This window comes from Thamnophis sirtalis, unplaced genomic scaffold (genome assembly GCF_051295495.1).
Source record: "Thamnophis sirtalis isolate CommonGarterSnake01/CBP01778 unplaced genomic scaffold, rThaSir2_p1.2 scaffold_3, whole genome shotgun sequence".
Classification (NCBI taxonomy): Eukaryota; Metazoa; Chordata; class Lepidosauria; order Squamata; family Natricidae; genus Thamnophis; species Thamnophis sirtalis.
This window is the reverse complement of record NW_028261383.1, coordinates 153,511,935-153,539,229: the sequence shown is the minus strand read 5'-3', so window position 1 is coordinate 153,539,229 and position 27,295 is coordinate 153,511,935. Positions and strand designations below refer to the sequence as shown.

At 43.1% G+C, this 27,295-nt stretch overlaps 1 protein-coding gene across 1 annotated transcript; it reads left to right on the top strand.

Annotated features, from left to right (window-relative positions):
- Window positions 1-115: 115 nt before the first annotated feature.
- LOC148048269 (sterol O-acyltransferase 2-like) lies at window positions 116-26,681 on the top strand. Its single transcript, XM_087710481.1, has 17 exons — window positions 116-214; window positions 387-414; window positions 1,907-1,920; window positions 3,386-3,513; window positions 4,524-4,545; window positions 5,860-5,894; window positions 10,322-10,429; window positions 12,471-12,753; window positions 13,592-13,667; window positions 14,239-14,320; window positions 14,507-14,546; window positions 15,095-15,224; window positions 17,945-18,042; window positions 19,275-19,373; window positions 19,773-19,908; window positions 24,183-24,328; window positions 25,934-26,681. The coding sequence occupies exons 1-17, from the start codon at window positions 116-118 to the stop codon at window positions 25,982-25,984; spliced, it is 1,575 nt and encodes a 524-aa protein (XP_087566607.1). The 3' UTR covers window positions 25,985-26,681.
- Window positions 26,682-27,295: the final 614 nt, after the last annotated feature.

Here is a 27,295-nt window from a genome sequence, read left to right as displayed (position 1 = left end):
TGCATTAACGAATTGCAAAGTTCTAACAACAGAGACTTTACCCCCCCCCCCCAGTTACCTGTCTGCTGGGCTAGAGTGTAAAATTAACCTAAGAAACTCTACTTTCAGAACCATCATGGACCCAAGGGAAATGAGCACTGGAGGCCTGAGGCGAAGAAGTTCTCAGGAGCAGACCAGGGTAGAAGAGGAAGCACAATTACTCAATGGGAAGGGGGCATTTAAAGAGCATGGATGATATATTTTGCTGCACAAATTGGGGGATATCCCTGCTGTGGATAAATTATCTGGGGATTTTCAATTAGGTTTTGGAATTAAGTATTATTATGCAGAGATTAGCATTTTGGGAGCCGCAGCAAAAAAACCCCTAATATTACTTTACTAGAGAGTTATGTAGTGTCACCCAAATGCTTTGGAGTCCAGACCCAAGAATTTCGTGCCATTTCCTGCTGAAAGACTGCAGAACTTGTAGTTAAAGGAATAGTATTTGTTGTATGTATTCTTCGTAATACAGATATTCATAAAGTAAATTTAGGGGTGGAAGGGATTCAGGAACAGAAGATGATCAAATGTACATTAAAGGAAGAGGAAAGTAGAGGGAAGTTGTATCGATGTGGTTCTACAAAAAGGATGGCAGATGCAATCTTTGCTGGATTTCCAGTATGGAAAGAGTGCTTTCACAAAGTGGCAGTGACATGCAGTCAGGGGAGGCAGGGGAGGCAAAGCCTCACCACTGTCATCTTGAAAAGAAAAAAAATGTAAAAGGAAAAAGGCTGAGGTAGTTGCTGCCAGAGCCACAGTGGATGACTCTGCTTAGTGCTTAATTGTTTAAACTGTACCGGAGGAGGCGAGAGAACCACGTGCCTCATTTAGTCTGACTTTATGTTTACTCGAGCAGAGTTAAGCAAGGTTTAAAAGCCGAAAAATTTCTTATGTAGATGAGGCACATGGTTCTCTTGCCTCCTCCTGTAGAGGATGGTTTTTTAAGAGGCTTTTTTAAACAGTTAAGCAGAGTCATCCATTGGGGACTCTGGCAGCAGCTAGCCCAGCCTGACTTCAGCAGCTCTTGCCTTTTTCCTTTTACATTTTTACATTTTCATGATGGCAGGCAAGAGCAGAGTTGAAATCCTCTGTGATTGTGAAACAGCTGGAAAAGGTATGTGGGTCGGAGGGAGAGGGAGGAATTCAAAATTAATGTAATTTGTAAGTAATTGTAAGTAATTTGTGTGTGTGTGTATGTGTGTGCATGTGTTTGTTTCTTCACTTAAACAAACTCTCTCTCAATTTGAGAGAGAGTTTGTTTGAAAGTGAAGAGAGGGAAGGGGGTAGGAGTTGAAGAGGCAGGGAGGGCAGCCTGCCAGCTTTCTTTCCCTGTGTCCGCAGCAGCCCGCCAGCAGAGGCGGGTCTTTTACCCGCCTCTGCTGGTGGGCTGCCGCTTTTTTTCTTTTGCCCAGAGGCTGCAGTCCGCCTGAGCTGCCCACTCTTTCTGGGCAAAAGAAAGAAAGCACCAGCCCGCCACTGGCTTTCTTTTGCCTGCCCCGCCACTATGTCCAACATAGCGGCAGGGCAGGCAAAAGCCGCTTTCTTTCTTTTGCCCAGAGACGGGCAGCTCAGATGGGCTGAAGCCTCTGGGCAAAAGAAAGAAAGCACCAGCCTGCCACTGGCTTTCTTTTGCCCGCCTCTATGTTGGACATAGCAGCGGGCAAAAGAAAGCCAGCGGCGGGCTGGCACTTTCTTTCGCCCGCCTGTCAGAACTCAAGGATTAGGTCCTATATGTTTATTAGGCTTTCTGGAGACAAAGAAGCTTCTTTAACAGATCAAAGAAGTGAAGCAACCGGACAATGAGTAAGAACAGACAGAGAGGAATCCAGTAGAAAACTATCACACTCTGGAGAAAGAACTTTGGGAGAACGGAGGAGGCAAGTTATCACTAATTATGAGTTATGAGTTATGAAAGTTTATTTATATGCCGCCCTTTTCCCTGGGGGGACTCAGGGCGGCTTACAACTCAAGGGGGGGGAAACAAACATTTAACACGTGAGAACAATACATAATTAAAAAAGCACAACATTCATACCATTCGGGTGGGTTACAATCTTTAGCCCCAGGCCTGACGGGATAGCCAGATTTTAAGGGCTGTGCGGAAGGTCTGGAGGGTGGTGAGGGTACGAATCTCCACGGGGAGATCGTTCCAAAGGGTCGGAGCTACTACCGAGAAGGCTCTCCTCCGCGTGGTTGCCAGTTGACACTGACCGGCAGATGGAACTCGGAGGAGGCCTAATCTATGTGATCTAATTGGTCACGTGGAGGTAATTGGCAGTAGGCGGTCTCTCAAGTACCCAGATCCAATACCATGAAGGGCTTTATGGGTGACAAGTAGCACCTTGAAGCGTACCCGGAGATCGACAGGTAGCCAGTGCAGCTCGCGGAGGATAGGTGTTATGTGGGTGAACCGAGGTGCACCCACAATCGTTCGCGCGGCCGCATTCTGGACTAGCTAAAGTCGCCGGATACTCTTCAAGGGCAGCCCCATGTAGAGCACATTGCAGTACTCCAGCCTAGGGTTCACAAGGGCACGAGTGACTGTTGTGAGGGCCTCCCGGTTCAGGTAGGGGCGCAACTGGTGCACCAGGCGAACCTGGGCAAATGCCCCCCTGGTCACAGCTGACAAATGGTGGTCAAAAGTCAGCTGTGGGTCCAGGAGGACTCCCAAGTTGCGGACCCTGTCTGAGGGGTGTAGTGTTTGACCCCCCAGCCTGAGAGATGGAACACTTGCCAAATTAGTGGGAGGGAAACACAACAGCCACTCGGTCTTATCTGGGTTGAGCACAAGCTTGTTAGCCCTCATCCAGTCCCTAACAGCTTCAAGGCCCTGGTTCATCACGTCCACCGCTTCATTGAGTTGGCACGGGGCGGACAGATACAACTGGGTATCGTCCGCATACTGGTGGTATCTTATCCTGTGCCGCCGAATGATCTCGCCCAGCGGTTTCATGTAGATGTTGAAAAGTAAGGGGGACAAGACCGAACCCTGCGGCACCCGATATGTTAGGGGCCTAGGGGTCGATCTCTGCCCTCCAACTAACACCGACTGCGACCTGTCCGAGAGGTAAGAGGAGAACCACTGCAAAACAAATTAGTTGAGAAGAGCTGGGTACTGCATGAGGCAATCGAAGTTGTGATTAGTTGCTGTGTGCTCTCTGTAATTTACCTCATGATGTTCACTATAAATATATTTAGTTATATAAAACTGAAAGTTCGTGTCAGCATCTCTGACTCCATTTGGACATCATCTGTGCAATTCCCTAACAGTGTTCATCATCTAAATGCATTCTAGGAATCTATGACAGGCCTGGGCATCATTAAATTCCCTCTGTTTTGTTGGTAGGTAATGAAGGCGAAGGTACTAGAAGAGGTACACAATCAGCTGAGTGATCTCTTAGACAAGACCTTGGAAGAAGCAGCTCATTCCAGACCCCAGCAATTGAGCGTCATCCCAGCAAACAAGCAAACCAGGTGGAAGCGGTTCCTGGCAATTGATTTTACACAGGGATGGGGAAAACAGAGTCATCAGGCAGTGCTGGCTCAATGGCCTTGAAACAGAAATGGGCCCTGCCTCCTATAGTCATCACTGACTGTGGAGTAAAATCCTCAGGGACTCTTACCTTTACCCCCCTTCTCAGAGGAGAGAAGGTTTTGAGAAATATACTAAATATTACCTGCTTTGAAATCTTATCTTGCAGAGAGAAGGGTCAGCTACTGAAGAATTTTTTTTTATTTTTTTATTTATTTATTTATTTATTTATAGGCCGCCCTTTTCCCTGAGGGGACTCAGGGCGGCTTACAATCAAAAAGGAAGGGGAGTGTAGGACAATATGAAAAAAGAAATGTGCACAAAGTAAATTAGACAATAAAACTCAACATTCACTCAGCATTCGGGAGGGGTGAAATAAGATTATCCCCAGGCCTGACGGGTTAGCCAGTTCTTGAGGGCTGTGCGGAAGGCCTGGACGGTGGTGAGGGTACGAATCTCCACGGGGAGATTGTTCCATAGTGTCGGAGCCGCAACAGAGAAGGCTCTCCTCCGAGTAGTTGCCAGTCGACACTGACTGGCGGATGGAATACGGAGGAGGCCAACTCTATGCGATCTGATGGGACGCAGGGAGGTAATTGGCAGAAGGCGGTCTCTCAAATAGCCAGATCCACTACCATGGAGCGCTTTATAGGTGGTGAGTAGGACCTTGAAGTGCACCCGGAGACCAACAGGTAGCCAGTGCAGCTCACGGAGGATCAGTGTTATGTGGGCGAACCGTGGTGCGCCCACGATCACTCGCGCGGCCGCATTCTGGACTAGCTGTAGTCTTCGGATGCTCTTCAAGGGCAGCCCCATGTAGAGCACATTACAGTATTCCAGCCTAGAGATCACAAGGGCTCGAGTGACTGTTGTGAGGGCCTCCCGATTCAGGTAGGGCCGCAACTGGCGCACCAGGCGAACCTGGGCAAATGCCCCCCTGGTCACAGCTGAGAGATGGTGGTCAAAAGTTAGCTGTGAATCCAGGAGGACTCCCAAGTTGCGGGCCCTTTCTGAGGGGTTTAAATTTTGTCCCCCCAGCCTGAGTGATGGTATGGTGGTCAAATTTTTGGGAGGGAAACACAACAGCCACTCGGTCTTGTCTGGGTTGAGTATCAGCTTGTTTGCTCTCATCCAGTCTTTAACGGCTTCCAGTCCCCGGTTCATCACGTCCACCGCTTCATTGAGTTGGCACGGGGCGGACAGATACAACTGTGTATCGTCCGCATATTGGTGATATTTTATCCCGTGCCTTCGGATGATCTCGCCCAGCGGTTTCATGTAAATGTTAAATAGTAGGGGGGATAGGACCGACCCCTGCGGCACCCCATAAGTTAGGGGCCTCAGGGACGATCTCTGCCCCCCCACTAACACCGACTGCGACCTGTCCGAGAGATAGGAGGAGAACCACTGCAAAACAGTGCCGCCCACCCCTATCTCCCGCAGTCGTCGCAGAAGGATACCATGGTCGATGGTATCGAAAGCCGCTGAGAGGTCCAGGAGAACTAGGATGGAAGCATGGCCTCCATCCCTAGCTCTCCAGAGATCATCAGTCAATGCGACCAAAGCGGTTTCTGTGCTGTAACCGGGTCTGAAGCCAGACTGGAAGGGGTCAAGATAGTTAGCTTCCTCCAAGGTACGCTGAAGTTGGAGAGCCACCACCTTCTCAACAACCTTCCCTACAAAGGGGAGGTTGGAGACTGGACGATAGTTATTAAGAACAGCTGGATCCAGAGACGGCTTCTTCAGGAGGGGTCTTACCACCGCTGTCTTAAGCGCGGTGGGAAAGTACCCCTCCCGAAGAGAAGCGGTAACAACCGCCTGGATCCAGCCTCGTGTCACCTCACTGCTGTTGGCAACCAGCCAGGAGGGACACGGGTCCAGTATGCAGGTGGAGGCACCCACACCTCGCATAGCCTTGTCCACATCCCCAGAGGCAACTTCCTGAAACTCAACCCAGAGATGGTTTGCCAAGTTTTCTCCTTGTGTCTCGGCTGGATCTACTGGGGTGGAGTCCAGGTCCGCTCGAAACCGGGCAACTTTGTCCGCCAAGAACTGGACATACTCCTCAGCCTTACCCTGTAAGGAGTCCCCCGTCTCCCTCCTATTTAGGAGGGAGCGGGTTATCCTAAACAGGGTGGCTGGGCGGGACTCGGCGGACGCTACCAAGGAGGCAATGTATGTTCTTTTTGTTGTTCTTAAGGTCCGAATGTACTCCTTGGTGCATGCTGTCAAAAGTGCCCGTTTCGACTCGGACCTATCGGACCTCCACGAGTGCTCTAGGCTCTAAGAAGAAAATCTTTGTCCCTCAACGGTCCTTGTTTGAGTAAATGCCTGGCTATTAGTCCCTGAAACCATAGAGCTATGTACATACTAAGAAATAAGTGTGGAGGATCTTACCTAGAGGGGTTTGAATCCTTAATTTTAAATTTGAATTCGGTTCTCAGTAACAGATCACTAGCTCACTCCAAAAGGCCGGTTTCAAAGAACAAAAACATGGTTTGATAGAGATTGCATGCAACTAAAAAGGATATATAATATGGAATACAAGAAAAGTAAAAGTGCCCCCTTTGAGGATCACACTTACTACTTAAAGCAGCTGAAAGCACAATATAAGAACCTTCTAAAAGAAAAGAAAAGTGCGGCTCAGAAGGAGTCTTGGCATAGACTAATTATGGCAGTCAGGACAAAAAATACATCCCTTTTTTGGTACATCACCAGGGGATTGGGAAAACCTCCCCTACCCCCAACAAATCAGGTTCCGATTCATGCCTGGGAAGAGTATTTTAGGGAGCTTTATACAGATCCTGACTATGAAACCAAGGAGAGCCAAACTAGTTTGGACCAAACTCCTTACTGACCTCCTGTTACACCAGAAGAGATATCCTGGTTGATTGGAGCCCTAAAGGCTAATAAGGCATCCGGGGCTGATAATGTCCTGCCAGAAATAATCAAAAAGAACGTCCGTTGGTGGGCTCCACTTTTAGCATCACTGTTTACATTTATAGATAAAACAGGCCATATACCTAGAGATTGGGGAGTAGCAATTATACCAATTTATAAAAAAGGTAATAGAAATGACCCAGGCGACTATAGACCCATTAGCCTTCTAAGCGTTATTAGTAAACTATATGCCAAACACCTAAATTATAAACTTCAAGATTGGCTAATTTGAGGGGGGATAATCAAAGATGAACAAGCCGGTTTTAGAGAAGGAAGATCTATGGTGGATCATATCTTGGTACTCCACCATTTAGTACAAAAATACACATATAAAAAAAACCTCTCTTTTTGTGGCCTTCCTTGATTTTAAGCAGGCCTTTGATTCAATATCCAGGATCACCCTCTGGGAGAAATTAAAATGCACCTCTATCGATAAACGCCTCCTCTTCCTCATACAAAAATTGTATGCCAATTCCACCTTGAAAATGAGGTGTAATCCCCAAGGGAGTTAAACCGGCTCAGTAAGGGTACAAAAAGGGGTAAGGCAGGGTTGCATCCTGTCCCCCTCCCTCTTTAACTTCTATATTAATCCCCTGACTGATTTCTTACAGAACCCTGATTTCTATCCTCTTAACCTAGCACAACACAAAGCGCCAATTCTCTTATATGCTGATGATGCCGCTATCATTTCACAAACCCCTGTAGGACCGAAGAGAGCAATTAGGGCAACACTTGGCTATTGCAGGCAAAACAAGCTGGTCCTTAATTTTGATAAATCAAAAATTTTAGTTTTTGCTAAAAGACCAAGCCAATACTCCTGGAAAACAGAAGGACATAGTTTGGAACAGGTTAGAACATTTAGATACCTTGGGGTGGTTTTCCAGTCGCAAGGGACATGGAAGGCACACCTGATCACACATTGCAAGTAGCCAATAGGTCCTCAAATGCAATTAAACATTTACTTTATACATGTGGAGGTCAGTTAGTACCTGCTGCCTTAAAACTTTTTGAGGCCAAAACATTGGCACAAATTCTATATGGGGCACCAACAGGAATCCTTGCAAAGAGAGACTTGCTAGAAATCACACAAAGCAAAATCCTGCGAGCCATCTTAGCTGCATCCAATGGAACTCCAAATACCCAGTTAAGAATTGAGACAGGCATGCCTCAAATTCAGGTAAGAGCCTGGAAGAGGATGATCATTCATTGGCTTAAAATGCATTTCTTTCCAGAGTGTCTGTCCCCACTAGTGTTGAGTTATAATTTCCCTAAGGTGACCAGACGTCCCGATTTTGGCGGGACTGTCACAATTTCTAACAATTTGTCCCGTGTCCTGGAGCATTTTAAAAAAGTCCCGATTTTCTGGCTTCATGTTGAAAGCCCAGTGGATTTGCTTAAGAAATCCTAACCGGGGCAAGACAAAAGACAGTCTGTCTAACCTCTCTCTATGTCTCAGTACTTTCATTGAAGATATTAAAACGTTAAAGCAAGAAAACGGACCAGCCCCCGCCTTTTTTACCTCCTTTTATAAGAAAAGATGACCCAGTACCATAGAGCTCCAGGAAACACTTTGGCTAGAGAAGTAGTGACTGTTTCTTCCTGGATTTCCCGGAGAGGAGGGGCACGGAGGTTGGAGGTCGGCTCGTGTGGAAAAAATGGTGGCAAAGTTTCTTTGAAAAATATTTCCCTGGGACTAATTTCACCATTTTAATTTGCTCAGTTCTTTGTATTAACATCTACATCATTTTGGATTGACTTGGAGTGCCTGCCTGCTGGTAAGTGAGCTGGGTTTTTTTCTTTTATTTTTTTAATGTATTTTAAAATAATATTTTATTTATTGTGCATAGGATTTTTTAAAATAGTTTTATTCTGTGTGGATTCTTTTTTTAAATTGTCTTAGACTATTTAAAAAAGATTCTATCCAAAATAAATTGAAGTGAAGCCATTTTTAAAAATTCTATGCACAATACTTTGAAATATATTGTGCATAGAATTTTTAAAAATAGTTTTACTTAAATTTATTCTGTGTGGAATAGTTTGAAATGTTTTACTTCAATTTATTCTGTGTGGATTCTTTTTTAAAATTGTCTTAGACTATTTAAAAAAAGATTCTATCCAAAATACAAAATACCAGCTGCAGTTATTCACTTAAGAACTGTGGCAAGAAAAGTGGTATAATGGGTTTAGTGACCAAAGTTACAATGGCATTGAAAAAAGTGACTGATGACCATTTTTCACACTTAGCGACCATTTTCACACTTAGCGACAGTTGCAGCATCCTCATGGTCACGTGATCAAAATTTTGATGTTTGGCAACAGTTACAATTTATATTTGTAAATTGTAGTTATGTTGAAATAAAAAAATATTACAATTTGCGTATTTTTGCATTGTATGAAAATTTTTGTTGCTCCGTATAAATTTTTTAATCAAGCCCCTCCCCCCCCCCGGTCAAAGGTGCCCCTCTTTACCAATCTGAAAATCTGGTCACCTTAAATTTCCCCTCCCCCTGGAAACAGGCAATTGATCACAAGCTGGGCTCTTATCGTCTCTCACCAGTATTCTTAATGTCCCTAGGCTTTGATCAAGCAAAGCAAGTAGTAATTAATAGAATGAGGGACATGGAGTTCCAAGAAGAACTAAATAGGTTGTTTCTCCACAGTAGGGACAGAATCAAACAGGGTGTGTGGGAATTGGCAAGATATCTAAATGATCTGATCTTCCCAAACAAAGAATAGCTTTCTTCAGAGCCAGATTTAACATTCTTCCTTCAGCACTCCTCCAGGGCAGGTATAAGAGAACACCTATAGCAGAATGGGTTTGTATATGTGGTAAAGGAGAAGTGGAAGATAATTCACATGTTCTATTACACTGTGAGCTATACAGAGCTTGTAGGTCTGCACATATTCTCCCCTTATTAGAGAGATTGCCAGAGAGGGCAGACAATTTTTATCTAGGCTTTCTCCTCCAGGTCACTAACCTGGTTCCCACGTATGCAGTGGCAAAGTTCTGTGCTGCTGCAATGTCCATAAGAAAAAAATTGGCTACAGAAGTATAGTTGTAATCTTATACCAATTATCTAGACCTATATCTAACAATCTTTGGACCATTGTATTTACTCCTACTGTGTACTTAACAGCGTTGCACCCAGGTAAATCAGGGAGTGACCCGAACAATCTGAGAACATGTATGTTATTTTTGATTTTTAATGTCAATACCTTTAATTATATTTTAATGTCAGTATTTTTAACATAGTGTAAAAACTAATGTGTAATGCTGGTCTTTGACCTTAATAAAGATTTACTTACTTACTTACTTGCCTGGCTATGATATGAACAAGACTTAGACAGAGGGACAATGTGCAAAGTAGCCAGATCTCTAAGGCCTCAGATTCCAAAAGTGACCTTAGGCAAATAACTGATATTCCAAATATCAGTTATTGGAAATAGCCCAATAAGGACTGAACATGCTCCAAAGCCACACAATGCTGAGACTCTTTGGTGGGTGCCAAGAGAGTATAAAAAGAATAGATACAGGTGATGGGAAACAAAATGGAGTATTTTTGAAAGGATTAGGTTGATTAGCGCAATACTACAAAGAGTTATTACTAGCATATTAGAAGAGATAAGAGATGGAACATTTTCCTCCCAGCCACTTGAATATTATTTCTTTTGTACAAGTGAAACTACAAGTTTTTGCACAGAACACTAAATGAAAATCTTTGGTTCCCAGGTTTTGTCCAATGATCTCCAGATGCCCATCTTTCCCAACTTCTGTTACTTACTTGCTGGCAACTTGTCTCTCTTTTACAGCATGTTGCTGGAGGTGGAACATTTCCGCACAATCCATCACATATTTGTGGCCATGCTCTGTATCTTTGCCCTCAAGCAAATCACTGTGGATTCCATCGATGAAGGACGGTATGATCCAGAAAAGGGGGCAGGATAGAAAGGCTGTTCTCTGATGTATGCTAATTCTGGGGAGAATGTGGGATATAATGCTATTTGTTTTGTGCTAAGGAACACAGTAGTAATCCTAAAAGCACATTTACCTAATCTTTAAACTTAGGTTCCATCCAAAGTTTAACATCCTTGGGGCCCTGCAGGCAGCTTGACCCTGGTGCATCTCCTCCCACTTCTCACTGTTCATCTACTAGCTGAAAAGAAAATGGAATTTGTTCTTCTCCTTGTCTTTGTGCTCCTGTTGAACAGTAACACTTGCGACCCTCCTATGCCCACCTAGAGATTAAACCTAAGTGGGAAATGCCTCCATTGGTGCCACCTTTGCTAGTCATCTAAACAATCTCCTCTATGCTAGTCACCTAGTTACACAGATACGCTTTTTGTACCCTCCTTCTGAATGAATTTTGTTACTTTTTGGGTCTTTCTGTGCACGTGTTCATGTCTGACCATATGTGTTGTGTCAAATTATACGCATCTGCCATTTGTTGTCATGATTTGTATTTGTACTATATTCCATTCCATTTGACCAGTAGTCAAAACAATGAATAAATTGATTTTGACTGATTGACTTTAAAGAAAATCAGGGTAAATTTACTATTAATAAAGGAATGGAAAAATATAGAAAATAGGAACAGTGAAAGATATTATATGAAGGAAATTAATCCTTTTGGAGCGGATGGGATATGAAAAAATCCGAATGACCATGTGATGGTGGCAGGGAGATATACAAATATTTGCTGTGTCACCTATATTTCAGCTGGATTTTTGTAATCCAGATCCAGTAGCCGTAGGAAGGAAAAACATAAGGATCCAATCAGGGTCAGTCATCAGGACCAGAGGTTTAGTCTTCCAAGTTTTGGACTCGTGCTGGAGCCCATCTTTAGGGAACTTCTCTCTCACCAGAACGTGGGAGTGACGCCACCCTAAGAGAATTGATAGGAGCATTAGACTCTATATTCAACAGATCAGAGATAGAAGAGCCAGAAAAACATGCCATTAATTAGGCAAAAGTATTGGCAATGCTGATTGCACACAAACCAAACAATAAGTTCTGTCCAATGGAGCAACTCACCTTGAAAGACCTGGAAAACAAACCAACAAACATTTAGGTGAGAGAGGAGTTCCCTGAGGATTTGCTCCAGCATGAGTCTGAAGCTTGGAAGATCAAACCTCCAGTCCCGGCAATTGACCCTGATTGAATCCCCCAACATTATCCTGGGGTACGTATTTTTGCCTTCATTCATGGGAAGTCTCCATCTACCTATGAAAAATCTGGTTCTGGCATCATTCCAGCCTTTTGGCCATTCTGCTCACTGTAATGTTTATTTGTTTTTAATGCTGTATGCTGCCATGGGCCACTTTTTAATTGGGAAGCCTTACAAATGAAATAATTCCTCAAAGGAAAAGAAGGAGAAGGAAATGTCCATGATAGGCAAATCCTTGAAATCACCAGCAGTTCTGTAGAAGCTGAAGCATTGTTAGAAGTTCTGCTTTATTCTATAGAAATGGTATAGGGTTATTATACAGCCATACAGATTGGTAGCAGATGATGGTTATGTAGCCATGCAGTTCAAATAAAGTGTATAGTGTATAGTCACTATGGGCCTTGCTGCTTAATGGTTTCAACTGTCACAACTGTTGCAGGAAACTCTCCTCGGAATATAAGGGAGCCATAGATTATAACCATAGATGCTAACTTAAAACTTCCATCTACTAGTTAACTAATTCTGTTATAAAACAAAATGAGGGTGACTGATCGTAATTTTTCAGTTGGAGGTGGGTTTTCCATCATTCTAACTCTGTTCTGACTATTTTGAAGAGTTCATGGGAACTTTCATGAGTTTCCTTCCTCAAAATAGCAGGACCAATCCCCTTCACTTTTCATCAGTCATGCCACTGAATATTGGGGATAACCCAGAGAAACTGCTTATTTCACTTGAAACATCCTCATCTTTTGGGCAGCATCCTTAGAATACTTTTTCTTCTTTCTCTTCTACAGTCTTGTTTTGGATTTCGAGCTCTTTATCATTGGCTTTCGACAGCTGCCCACAGCACTCTTGGCCTGGCTCTGCATGTTCCTCTACACCTTATTTGTGCCCTTTCAGGCCCTGCAAATGTGGTCAGGCTGCTTGAAGATGACCAGGTTCCCCAACCTTTTGACGGTCACCTTGGTGTTCCTGATGCTTCTCTGCCATGCTGCAGTGCTGGGATTCTTCCCCGTCTATATTGCTGTCTACTGTAATTTGGGAATTGCCTCCCGTAAAATTGTCCTCTTTGAGCAGGTATGGCACTGGGGCAGCACAAAGAAAGTGGGTACAGGGGAAAGGAGTTCTTAAACAGAAATGGGAGAAGCTAAGGTTGACGTTTGAAGTGAGGTTGGACTTATGAAGGAATTCTGGTTGCCCCAAGACATCTCAGTGTGGAACGTATAGCTAGTAGCAAGCGCTAGAAAGGCCCCCTGTAGCATTAATGTAAACTTCCATACACAGGCCATATATTTGCCATTGTACAGAGAAGACATGCCACCCTCACTCCATGTTTAGGTAGCTTTCTCCTGTCTGGTATCCAGTAGTGGATTCAGCCAGTTTGAACCACTTCAAGAGAATCAGTTGTTAACTTTCTGAGCAGTTTGGTGAACTGGTTGTTGGAAGAAATCATTTGGGCAGAGAACCGGTTGCTCTGCTGGTATCCTCTGAATGGCCTGGACCAACCCCAAATAGAGTCATTAAGGATAGGCCAGGTTAAAGATACATACTTCACTATACATTGCCCTGAAGAAGATATACAGTACATTTTTTAAAAGTCTTGTGACAGAAGATATGGTCCTTAGCAGACATCATCATGTATATGTCATATATAAATGGTGACAGTAGCACTTGTGATGACTCAAATATATGTTCTTCTTACTAGCTAGAAGAAAAGCAGATTTCATCCAAGCAAGATGTTGAGTAGAAAAATAGTATAGCTGACAGTTAGCCAAGTGAGTAAGCAGGGGCCATTTCTGTCTAAAAAGTCTAGACAGACAGAGTCTGGAGCACCATGGGATCCATAGGATCCATCATGGGAACAACATGACTCAAGTTCACGCTGTTTCCTTGCTCGTTGCCCTGTCTGGCACAGATCCGGTTCCTGATGAAAAGCTACTCATTTCTGCGAGAATCGATGCCTCCTCTTCTCCACACTATGAACCAAGTTGGTGAGTTTGACTTGGAGACACTTAGTGCTGATTACGATAGCTACAAGTCACCCTCATAGTCCCCAAACTGATTTTTCACCAATTGCAACATCTGAGTTGTAGCATAAGATAATCATGTAGCCACTGGCTTCCACATGCTGATTGCTATCACAGACTTTCTCAACCTATGGAAGAATTTGATTACACTTTCTATTTGCCTATCAGTGATTTGGTATGGTAGATATTGTAATAGATTTTAAGTGTTGCAAAATTCTAAGAAAAGTAATATGGATGCAAAGCAAAGGAAACCTCTTGCCTGGGTCAAGTACTTTTCTCCAAATTCCTCACAAATCAAAATTTCTCCTATTTGCCAGCCTTTATATTGCAGAAAGCAGAATATAGGTGATTAATCCTTGTGAATACATGGAATTCCTTGTTTGTTGCTTTTGTATACCAATGAAGGCAGATTTTCAGAAACCTTTGCTTAATTTCTACTTGAGCAACATGGAAGCTCCAGGGCAACTATTTCATCAGTGCAGCTGAAGTTTCAACCATTCCTTTGCTTCTCCCCCCACCCCCCACCCCACTCCAGGGAAGATAAGCTGTCCTGAATTCTCAACCTACTTATATTTTCTCTTCTGCCCTACTTTGATCTACAGAAAGAGCTATCCAAGGTACCTCTTTGCATATTGTCTTTTTGGGCTCCCTGGTTTCTCAGCTCTGTGAGAAAAAGAATGGGCAAAAGGGGCTTCAGGAGATACAGTTCATGCCCCCAGAGCAACCTTGTAACCATTGTATTTTCCAAGAAAAGGGAACTACTCTGTTATATCTCAACTCAATCCCTGCTCCTTTCCTTATAGAGATCCATACATCCGCTGGAGTTACGTCATCCGAAAACTGGTCGAGATGAGAGAAACACATTAAGTTTCCATTGACAGATGGGTTTTTCTGGCCTCTCTGTGAATTAGAAATGTGCTTGGGGACTATTGGATTTTTGCACAAGACTTAGCTAGACTGGAAACCCTAAGGTGTCTTAGCTGCCAAGGTAGTAAATACCAGCAATACTATTTTAAAAAGCCCTGGGTGACCAAAGGCCACCATTTAAATTTCCCAGAGTTCTGTAGTCTTGAGTGAATGAGGTACAACATTTCTCCTGAGACATACTTGATGCAAGCAGAGTTGGTGGCACTTAGAACCACTCAGGATGTGTGTAGTGCAGAAATCTATGACAGATTGACTAAAATTAAACAGAAGAGGGGCTGGTGTTGGAGGACAGTATTTGGGTTTTGTAGGATATTAAAATGGCAGCCAAATCCAGCTTCTGAGATCATAGAACAGAAGAAGGATTCTCTTAGTCATAGTTGAGAGCTGAAAACCTGTATGCCTTGCCAGAACAACATGGAGATGCCAGTAGGTTGCTAAGGTAGAGTTTTTTCTCTGTTCCACAGTTCTTGGCTGGTATATATTTTGTGAATTTCCTTCTGAAATACTACTTCATCCCTAACTTGGGCAACATGCATAAGCAGCCTTTCACCAGCAAAACCCTGCTGCTCTCCATCTTTGATTCATTTATACCCGGTATGTGGAAAGAATTGTGATTTCGTTTGTTTAATGGGATTAAGCAGTAATGCTACGCAATTGGGATGTTGACCTCATCCTGTAGAAGAAACAGGAGAGCCTCAAACACGATCAGGATGATGTATCACATTTTAGAGAAAGTGAAGGGAGACATACTACAGGTAGTTCTCAACATACAACCATTTGTTTAGTAACCTTCAACAGAACTGAAAAAGGGACTTATAAACGTTTTTCACAGTTACGATCATTGCAGCATTCCCATGGTCATGTGATCAAAATACATGCCATAAATACTGGTGGGAAAAGTCGTAAAATGGGGGCAGTCATAAAATGGTCTCATTTAACAATACCAATTTTGGACTCAATTGTGGTCATATAACCAGGACTATATGTATCAGCTAAGTGATACACAGCCATCCAGAGTTATTTTGGATAACGAGGCGCAGCATATATATTTAATAGATAAATATGTGAAATAGATCAAAAGTCAAGCAAAGAAGTCTTTATGAATTCATTGTTGAATGATTCTGTTTCCAGTAAAAGTGCTTTCGCAACCTGCAGATATTTACTCTTTTCTTCTGCTTTTGCCTTAATTATTCTCCAAGTGCCATGCTCTATATCAGTGGTGGGATGCAAAAAGAATTTACTAGCAGTTCTGTGGCCATGGCTTGGTGGGCGTGGCATGGCTTGGTGGGCGTGGCTTGGTGAATGTGGCAGGAAAAGGTTAGTGTAAAATCTCCATTTCCTCCTGATTAGCTGGGAGTCAGGAGGCAGAGAATAGATGGGGTTGAGGCAAGTCAGAAGTGGTATTTACCAGTTCTCCAAACTACTCAAAATTTCTGCTGCCGGTTCTCTAGAACTGCTCAGAACCTGCTGAATACCATCTCAGCACTATATGCCCTTTTGAACATTGCCCAAATCCATCATCCTTCCTTGGAGTTCAACTTGAACACCATCCACGTTGACAAAACTACTGTCAGTCAATTGCAAAAGCCAGCTTTGCATGGAGCAACTTATATCCTACAACAATACCTTTAACACCCTCAAACACTAACATCTGCCTATCCCTTGGACTCAATAGGTGGACAAAAGGGTCATAAAATCAGTCAAAAAATCTAGTTGACTGTGACCACCACCAACAATAATAATGGTGGTCTCACACATCAATTTGCAGGTGTCTAAATCTTAGACAATGTAGGCTACAGCCTTCGTTAAAAATAGGTGTATATCACACTAAAAGTGATCTTCTCCAGTCCTACAGTGCCATGGTACTTTAATCCTTGTTTAGTGACCACAGTTGGGACCACCAATATGAACATTAAGTGAAATGATTGCTAATTAGTATATAAAACTGCAAGTTCGTGTCAGTGTCTCTGACTCCATTTGGACACCAGCTGAATGGCATCAATGCGTAGGCGTCTAAATCTTTGACAATGCAGGGTTATAGCCTTAATTAAAAACAGGTGTATATCACACAAAAAGAGATCTTCTCAAGTCATACAGTGCCATGGTACTTTAGTCCTTGTTTAGTGACCATAGTTAGAACCAGCAACTTGAAAGTAAAATGGTTGCTAAGTAATACCATAATTGTGTGGTGAGATTACTTCAGCTTTCTTTGGTTTTACAAATCTTTGAAGGTTATCAATGTAGGGTTGGTTGCAAAAGTAGTTTTTTCATCACCATCATGATGGCAAACGGCCACTAATCAAGGTAGTTCCTAACAACGGGAACTAAAAAATAACATAGTCCAGCCATTCTGCTTCTCTTGCACTTGGATATGCCCAAAGTACTTTTAAAAAGTCAGTTGGACTTTCTTGGGGTTTTTTCTGTGAAAGCTTTATTTCTCATCCAAGAAGCTTCTTAGTTCATTTTCAGAACTGAAGAAGCTTCTCCAATGAGAAGTGAAACATTTTAAAGGAAAAACCCCAGAATGTCAAGTTGCCTTTTGTAAAGGCCTTTGGGACAATGATGACCTGGATGATTAAGAATCTCTATAGACGTTCCATTAGGATATTAGCCTAAAAGTCTAACCTGATTTGCAATTGTCTTTCTTAAAGAGTGTCCAAAGACTTCAGCTAGTCCAGAACGCAGCCGCGCGAGCGATTGTGGGTGCACCTAGGTACACGCACGTTACACCTATCCTCTGCTAGCTGCACTGGCTGCCCATTGGTCTCTGGACACGCTTCAAAGTGCTAGTCGTTACTTATAAAGCCCTTCATGGCATCAGACCTGGGTACCTGAGAGACCGCCTGCTGCCAATTACCTCCCAAAGACCGATTCAATCGCACAGACTAGGCCTTCTCCGGATCCCATCTGCCAGCCAATGTCGGCTGGCGACCCCCCGGGGGAGGGCCTTCTCTGTTGCAGCTCCGGCCCTCTGGAATGAGCTCCGCGTGGAGATCCAGACCCTTACGACCCTCCAGGCCTTCCGTAAAGCCAATAAGTCCTGGTTGCTCCGGCAGGCCGGGGGCTGTTGAAGTATCCAGCCCCACGGGAACTATGAATGTTGTTGTATTTTAAATTGTTGTTTGTCTTATTTATTCCCTTTCCCCCTTTTTATTGTAAACCGCCGGGAGTCCTCTGGGAGTCGGCGGAATACAAGACTAATAAACTACTACAACTACTAAACTACTAAATCTGTAACAATAATTGAATTTTTAATCTCTTCCTTCTCCCGAAAGTGGGAAGAATTAATGTATTTCTTTACCTCTCTCATTCAGGGATATCATTTCTATTCATGGTCTTCTATTTCTTCCAGGACTGCTGGCAAAACATATTTGCTGAGTTCCTGTGCTTTGCGGACCGTTCTTTCTACAAGGTGATGACAAGGGAGAATGAGAGGGGGAAGGGGGCACAAGAAAGAAATGGGAAGTCTGGATTTCATTCCTCATGGAGATACTATTTTTAACAGTTTATTTATACATTTTCATTTAACATACAAAAGTACTTTGTGAACAGTGTATTAACTAGGTCAATTTGCGTACGTAATAATACTTTTCCAGCTCCTAACTTCTACGTCTATTATCCAACCTTTTATAAAACATACCCCATGTTCAAAAATACTCTGTATCATCATCATCTTCTTCTTCTTCTTCTTCTTCTTCTTCTTCTTCTTCTTCTTCTTCTTCTTCTTCTTCTTCTTCTTTTCTTCTTCTTCTTCTTCTTCTTCTTCTTCTTCTTCTTCTTCTTCTTCTTCTTCTTCTGCTTCTGCTTCTGCTTCTCCTTCTCCTTCTCCTTCTGCTTCTGCTTCTGCTTCTGCTTCTTCTGCTTCTTCTATCTTTAATGTCAGTCTGTCCATTTCTGCATCTCATGGATATACTTGAATGGTCCATTGGCCGTGAAGAACAGTTTGAAAAACTTTGGAAAGAGTTCTGAGAGGTTATGGCTCTGAAAGAAAAGCAAACTTCAACTTGCCTAAACAACTGTACTGAAGAAACTGACATTGAACTATCCGATTGCTTGTAATCAAAGTAATAAATACGGGTGGTCCCTCATGTAGCAACTGGGTGCACTTACAACTATGATGATAAAGTTATGATCAATCCTCACATTTACAACCTCTGTAGGTCTGTAAAGAGAAGGAAAGTAGAACTAAGATTGCAAGCATGTTTTTTCCCTACTAATTGTTTTAATGGGCTTCTCAAATATTTTAATTTTTGCTTTTATCATATGGCACCGCAGTCACTTGAGGTGAGATAGGCAGCTCTGTAAATTCAACAATAAATTAGGCAAATAAATAACATAACTTAACAATTACTTAACAACTTTTTTGCTGCTCCCAATTGTGGTCACTAAATGAAGACCACCTGTGGAACCATGTATGTGTAGGGACTATAAGAGTCCTGGTTGGCAGTTGCAAATTCCCACTGGTTTCCCCACTGACTTAGTGATGGAAATTCTAATCCCGACTGCCCTTGTAACTCAAGGACTATCTGTAACAGACAATCTAGAGTGGATTGTCTCTTTCCTTGCCAAAATACACTGATGTTCCCGTTTGAAGCCTGGCATTTCTGTGTTTTTCATGCTCTTTATTTCATTCTTCCTGTCTAGGACTGGTGGAATTCCACATCATTCTCGGCATTTTTTCGGTCATGGAATGGGATTGTACACGATTGGCTGTACTGCTATATTTATCAAGATTTTCTGTGGGTAGGTAAGGCCGTAATGGGCTGTGAGAATAGTCTTTGGGGGAGGAGGAAGAACTGCAGCCAGGGCAATGGTCAAAAGGAGATGTCTCAGCTCAGAGCAGGATTGCGGGTAGAATAACATCTCAGGGGGGATTCTTCCTTGTGGCTCAGAAAATAAAGGTCAGGAAGGGGGGAAGCGCTTTCAGCCTTGCAAGATTCTATTTCTGTAACTTTGCAATAAAAGTACTATTATTGGTTTACTGTCTGGATTACCTGAAAGGGCTGACAAGGTTACCAAACCCACCCTATATTACCCCCTAAAGTACACCTTCTCTGTGTAATTTCTCTATGCCTGTCTTCATTGTTTATTGGTGAACACCAGGATGAGGTCTATAATTCACTTGTGCTCCTTCTCTTCCAGCTGATAGGAGGGAGAGCCCGAGCTGGAGCTATGTTCATGGTCTTCCTTTTGTCAGCGGTTATCCATGAATACCTCTTCACCTTGGCTTTTGGCTTCTTCTTTCCTGTCTTGTTTGTGCTTTTTGCCATGACTGGAGGTTAGTACTGCCTCAGGAAATGGACTAATAAACCATCCCTCAGAGGATTCCAGCAAGGCCCATTAAAAAGTAATCCGGCATGGATTGCTCCTGTTGAATTCTGAGCGGCTCAAGGTTGACTCAGCCTTCCATCTGTCCGTGGTCTCAGTAAAATAAGGACCAAGGTTGTTGGGGGCAATAGACTGACTGTAAACTGCTTAGAGAGGGTTGTAAAGTACTATGAAGCGGTATATAAGTCTAAGTGCTATTGCTATTCTGTTCTGCCCTTTTGCTGGTCTGCGGTTCCCACACTTCCCAATTAACACACATTCATGTCCTTTTGATACATTTTTTCTACCACTTGTAGGTGGAGTTGCTCCAAATTTATTCAAAATATATTAAGGAACAGGGGTCAACTTGGGAGTAAAGTCACAAGTGACACTGAATGGCTTTTTCTATATGGAATGAATAGGGGCAAAATGGGAGTAGTGTTTGCAGGAGACAATTAGTTTGTTTATTATTGTGAAGATTTACTTATCTGAGTTGTGCCTCACAGAGACTCCTTGCCAATATTTCATTGTACAGCCTTGCAATTGGAAGCTATCGGCCTGGCAATTGTCCAAGGACTGATCAGGTCTGTTGTTGCAATTAAACTTCGAAAGGCTTATTTCCGGGACTTTGCTGGATGTGAACGCAAGGAATTCACATTAGCCAAAAAAAGGGGGGTTTCAGGACAAGGAGTCTGTTTTGTGATTCTGTTAAGTCTAGGTCAGAACATGTTTCTCAATCTTGGTGACTTTGACTACAGCTTCCAGAATTCTCCAGGCACCCATCTACATTGCATTATTGCCCCATATGATGCACTGTGTGGTTAGGATGGAGGCAGCTTTTTCATGCTTGAGAAAGTTATTTTGGTGTAGTATTTTTTTCAAATCTTGCTGGTCATTGACTGAGTAAACAGTGGTTCTTCTATAAGAAAATTAAGGTTCTTTATTCCAGCAGTAGGAATAATGTAATCTCAAACAGGACCAGTTTTACAAATTAAAAAGAAAGAGCAAAAACAAAATTAATAATTGGAAAACAAAATTTTGTTGTTTCAGAAGTCCAATCACATTTCCAAAACAGATGTTTTAATCACAATAATCACTCAGATAAAAGAGCAACAGGAAAATAGCCTAGGTTCTAGGAACAGAGAGTTCCACCTGCAATGACAATGTTTTGAGAACTCTATTTCCCAAATTATTTTACCTCCATGGAAGTAGGGATGGGCATATTGTCTTGTAATTAACATGGAAATTGCTATTATGTTAGTTTTCTTAATGAGCAATCTTCCTATTGTAGCAGTGGTGGGTTTCAATTTTTTTTAGAAACTATTCTGTAGGTGTGGCCTGTTTTGAGGGAGTGGCTCAGTGGTCATGTGACCATGTAGGCGTGGCCAATTTGAAAAATGTGCTGAAACTCACTTAACAACACTTTTGCTTAGTAACCAAAATTTTGGACTCAATTGTGGTCATAAGTTCTCTCTTTTTCTTTCTTTCTTTCTTTCTTTCTTTCTTTCTTTCTTTCTTTCTTTCTTTCTTTCTTTCTCTCTCTCTCTTTCCTTCCTTCCTTTTGTCTCTCTCTCCCTTTATCTATCTATCTATCTTTCTTTCATCTCCCACTCCCACTTTCTTTTTCTTTCTCTTTTTTTCTCTCTCTGTCTCTCTCTGTCTGTTTGTCTCTCACTCTCTGTGTGGTTCTTTGCCTCTATCTCCCTCCCTCTGTGTCTCTCTCTGTCATTTTCTCTGTGTGTCTGTCTGTGTGTCTGTGTGCCTGTCTCTCTCTGTCTCTTTCTCTGTATCTCCTCCCTCTGTCTGTGTCTGTGTGTTTCTCACTCTGTGTGTGTCTCTCTCTCTGTCTGTCTTTCTGTCTCTGTCTCTCTCCCTCTCTCTCTCTGTCTATAAGCCGCTGTAGCTCCTGTTGTCCTAGATCAGGCTGAGCTACCTGTCCTTCTTCAACACCTCCCAGGGTCGTCCAAAGTAGCAGGGCTCAGCAGGATCCTGGCTGAATGCATGCAAATACTCAAGTCCGCTGCTCGCCGCTCCTCAACTAGTTGCAAAGTTCTCTCCGGAGATTCTGGTGGGTGGAGGCAGTGCTCACCTCTCGAGCTTCAAGGAAGAGGATTTTTTATGTGGGACAGAGCCTGGGCGGCAGGGAATTTCCCCGCCAAAGTAGAAGGCGAGGTTTCAAACTAGTCTGATCCTGCTTGAAAAGGCTGCTGTGGTGGAGCAAAGGGTACCCTGGCTGAGGATTCCCTCCTTCAGTCAGTCTCTGGAATTTTTCCCCTTTTTTTTCTACAGAAGGGAAAGGTTTTTTGACTGGACAGCTTGACGTGATTAAGGCCGTTCTGCTCTTCCTTTGTGTTTCTTGCCTACGGGCACGTGCTGCCCTCCTCTGTCTGATAGCCGCCTGGTTAAAAAGGAGGAGGAGCCCATCCAGGAATGCGAGGGGGATCCCTAAGCCCTCGGATGGGCTCCGGACCAGCGGAGCCTCCTCTTCCTCCTTTTTAACCAGCCAATCTTTTTAACCAGCCAATCTTCAGTTGCTGCATAAGCCCACGGGCACGTGCTGCCCTCTTCTCTCTGATAGCCTCCTGGTTAAAAAGGAGGAGGAGGCTTGGCTGGTCCGGAGCCCATCCGTGCGGGGAGGGATGTATGAGCCGAGGTGGCGCAGTGGGTAGAGTGCAGTACTGCAGGCCACTTCAGCTGACTGCTAGATCAGCAGTTCAGCGGTTCAAATCTCACCGGCTCAGGGTTGACTCAGCCTTCCATCCTTCCGAGGTGGGTAAAATGAGGACCCGGATTGTTGTTGGGGGCAATATGCTGACTCTGTAAACCGCTTAGAGAGGGCTGAAAGCCCTATGAAGCGGTATATAAAAATCTGCTATTGCTATTGCTATTGCTATTGCTATCCCCCTCGGGTTCCTTGTCTTCCCGGACGGGCTCCGGACCAGCAGAGCCACCACCTCCTTTTTAACCAGGCGGCTATCAGAGAGAAGAGGGCAGCACGTGCCCGTGGGCTTGTGTAGCAGCTGAATCCTTGCCTCCTGTTCTTCGGCTGCTGCACAAGGCCAAGGGCACGCGCTGCCCGGTTTGCTGAATCCGGCGTGGCTTCAGAGAAAGAAGGCGTGCGAGAGAGCCGGGGGTATTTTGTCCCTTCTATCTCCCCGTTGCTCAGAAAAGCAATTCCGGGAAAGTCCTTTGGTGGCGGCAGGCATCCTAGAACCTGTCTGCTAGCAAAGGACCTTCCCGAAGTTGCTTCTCTGGGCAACGCGGAGACAGAAGGGACAAATTACCACCGTTTTCCCCATGCTTCATGGTATTGGACCTGGGTACTTGAGAGACCGCCTGCTGCCAATTACCTCCACTAGACCGATTAGATCCCACAGATTAGGCCTCCTCCGAATCCCATCCGCCGGCCAGTGTCGACTGGCGACTACCTGGAGGAGAGCCTTCTCTGTGGCTGCTCCGACCCTCTGGAACGAATTCCCCATGGAGATTCGAACCCTCACCACCCTCCAGGCCTTCCGCAAAGCCCTCAAAACCTGGTTGTTCCGACAGGCCTGGGGCTAAAGAGCTGTTGCCCCCATCTCGAATGGTATGACTGCTGTGAGTTTTAAATTATATATTGTTATGTTGTTGTTTTTAAATCTTTTGTCTATATCCCCCTCCCCGGTTCGAGTTGTGAGCCGCCCTGAGTCCCCTTCGGGGGAAAAGGGCGGCATATAAATTTAATAAACTGAACTGAAATGGACGGTATTTCGTCCCTTCTGTCTCCCCGTTGCTCAGAAAAGCAACTTTGGGAAGGTCCTTTGCTAGCAGGCAGGTTCTAGGATGCCTGCGGCCACCAAAGTACCTTCCCGAAGTTGCTTTTCTGAGCACGGGGAAAACGGATGGTATTTTGTCCCTTCTGTCTCCCCGTTGCTCAGAAAAGCAACTCCGGGAAGGTCCTTTGGTGGCAGCAGGTGTCCTAGAGCCTGCCTGCTAGCAAAGGATCTTCCCGAAGTTGCTTTTCTGAGCAACGGGGAGACAGAAGGGACGAAATATCAGCCGGCTGGGACTGGTATACAGAGCTGGGGGCAGGGCAGGCTTACTTCTGGGTCCGGTGACCAACCGGTTCGCGAGAATGGCAGGGAATGGCAGCAACCCACCCCTGTATTTTAGATAACAGTTATTAGAAATCAATAAGTGACAGATCTCCTTTGCTCAGTGTGGCTGGAATATACAAAATTAACCCTTTTCTGTTTGTCCTCATAGTGTTCTTTAATTTTGTTCTCAATGATAAGAGAAAAGGCCCTTTCTGGAACATCATCATATTGCTATGCCTCTGTTTGGGCCTAGTGATCTTTTTCTCCTTATACTGCCAAGAGTGGTTTGCACAGGCCCACTGTCCACTCAAGGAGGTGAGTAGACAGTTTATGTTGTGGAGTTGGAATAAGTCTTGGGTTCCCTCTTCATACCATTTTTCATTATTGTAAATATCTCTTCTTCCAAGAGGGTCAAGCCTACAAGCTGGCATATATTCCATCTGCTAAAATTAAGATAAAGAAGGTGGTGAATTCAGAAACACCAGCAACTTGCAGATAAAATTGTTATAAAACTAAGAGCTTATTCTAATTCCACTGGTATTGGCAATGGCTAACAGCAGCTCAGGGGATATAATCTGTACACATATATGTATTTACTAATTAACTTGACAGACTGACCAACCGACTGACCAGTTAATTTGTGCCATTAAGTTGGTTCTGATTCCTAGTGACAGCATAAATAGATCTTCTCCGTGTTGATCTATGCCTACTTGTTTTTTCAAGTCTCCCAATGATTCAGTCATAGCCAGTATAACTGACTCCATCCACTTTGCTACTGGTCATCCTTCTCTTTCCTTCCTTCCTTTTCCAACATTCTCTATTCCTAGCCTTAGTTACCTCTATCTATGCTAGCTCATTTGGTTTTTATTTACCTACACCTATGCTAGCTTGAAATAAATATGTATTTGGTTTTTATCCTGCTTTTATTTCTGGTCAACTCAAGGTGATATATATAAGTTCTATCTCATCACTATTGGGGAAAACACAGGCCCGGAATACATATTTGCACGAATGTGGAAACTACAGAAGGTATTGTTAAAAATGAGAACACAATGGTTTCAACTTTGTTGCTTTCAGATATAAAGAGAGAGATAAAATAGGAGAAAAAAATCCTCTCTAATCTGGCTGGAACCATTTAATTAAAGATTGCTTTGTTATTCCTTAGATTACTTTATTAAGATTATGTCTGAGTCACCTTTTGGCCCTAAAACATTAAATAATTCAATCCAATCAATAAAATCCAATCAATAAAAAAATAAAGAGAAAATATTTCATATTAGCTGTATTTTGGGGCATTCATTTTATGGAGCCCTAAACAGGAAAAAAGACCAAATAAAAGGTCCATTGAGAGCAGCAGATATGCCCAGCATGTTGTCAACCATGTATTTTGGCTCTGATTGGGAATCCAGCATATTTTGGGGACACCACGTTCTGTAATTTTTTATAGCAAGAATCTGTTTTACAGCATAGCTGGAGATGCTCACCTGCAGGGAGTTAAAGCAAGTCTTTCTTCCTTCTCCTCATATTAGTAGCTGCAAAAGGTGGTCTGTGAAATAGAAAATTCTGAGTCTAAGAGCCTTTGACAAGTAGCATCCTTCAACTCTGGGTTACCTTGGGTTGCCTCCATGAGTTGAAGGGCCTGAGGAGCAAAACTGACAGAGCCAGTTTCTCCATCCCAGAATAGGCTACGCCTGCAATTCAAAGTCTCTCCAGTGCTGCCTTTAACATTGCTGAAACTCTGGGAATGTTATTGTGCTGATGGGTTCCTGATTATGTTGGAACATTTATATGGCTGATCTTGCTGATCCAGATTTAAGCACATGATTAGCTGCAATTCTTAATTCATTTTGCCTCATGGCAGTTCTTTCACTTCTAGCTGTTCTTTTTCTCTTGACATAGTCATCGTTTTCTTTTTTTCAGAAGACCTTCTGGGGGCAAGTGACTCCATGTTCCTGGTATTGCCACGCATAAGCAACTATTTCCAGCCTACTCTAACCTTCTACTTTGCTTCAAAAATGATGTCTCACAAGGGTAGCACATTACCCTGCTGCTGCAGCAACAAGGACCCCCAGCACATCATGCATCTCCTCCACTCCCTCCATGGAAAACTGCATTTGGAAATTCCTTACCTGAGAGTGCTAAAATTTGGTTTGTAGGTTTAAAGGCTCTCATCTAGTAGAGACAAAACATCTACAAAGATCCCTGCGGTGTGAAGTTTGTTGGTCTTCTTGGTGCTCAAAATGCAGGCAAAAGGGGCTAAGGAAAATTTATACATGACAATCTTTAGTTGCCTCCAGGATTTACAAAACTAATTTTCATTCTTAAACTACTTAAAAGAAAGCATGAGAGCTTCATCCTAAAATGTAGGTTATCCCACATCCCAGCTTTAATCCAAACTCTGTTGCTTTTATGACAGCATTCAACCGTCCAGATACAGTTGAAATCCAGCTCCCACAAGGTCCATTGATGAGGAATGATGGAAGTTAGAATTCAACAATATCAGAAGTACTGCTTATATTTTCTACCTTTAGACTTTCATTCAACATTTTATCTCCAGCAGTAAAGGAAGGGAATCTGAATTACCACCAACAGTATCCATTCAATGCCTCCTTTAGTGGGTGAATGATTTTTGAAACTATATTTGGAAATAAAAACAGATTATGCTAAACCAATCTTATTTTATTCTTTGACAAAGTAAATAACTTAGTAGACCAGAAAAAAATCTGTGGATATAGTATAACTATTCTTCAGCAAGGCATTTGATAAAGTAGACTAAGATCTACTTCTTGGTAAACAAGAAAAATGTGGGGTAGACAGCATCTTCACCAGTTGGATTTGTAACTGGCTGACAAACATTGGCTGGGATATCTTTATTGCTTCTGATTTATATCCTGATTGAAAACCTTTGTGATCTGTTTGTCTGCTCATCATGCCATGTTTCTCATCCAAGAAGAAACAAGTTGCTCTTGCAGTACAGTATTTAAAAAAATCAAAACCTTTGGTCACAATCTTCAATTGTTTGTTTCTCTTAATGTAACATGAAAATGACATCTTTCACTTCACTGCAGAGGCTGAAGCATTGTCTGCAGACAGTATTTGAATGTGTGCACAGCATTCCATCAATTCTATTTCTTATTATAATTAACAAATTATTATAAAATTAGACATAAATATATGTAATTATGTAATTAGATATAAGTTTATGTAGATAGAAGAAACATTCCAATCATGAATCACCTGATGGCTGCCATCACTACTGACCATTGCTTATTTTGGCTGGAA

Coding starts and splice junctions, on each gene's coding strand:
- LOC148048269 (XM_087710481.1), top strand. CDS start 116: ATGGACCCAAGGGAAATGAGCACTGGAGGCCTGAGGCGAAGAAGTTCT. Junction 12,754..13,591: donor AAATTGTCCTCTTTGAGCAG/GTATGGCACTGG, acceptor TGTCTGGCACAG/ATCCGGTTCCTGATGAAAAG. Junction 14,321..14,506: donor TACAGAAAGAGCTATCCAAG/GTACCTCTTTGC, acceptor CTTTCCTTATAG/AGATCCATACATCCGCTGGA.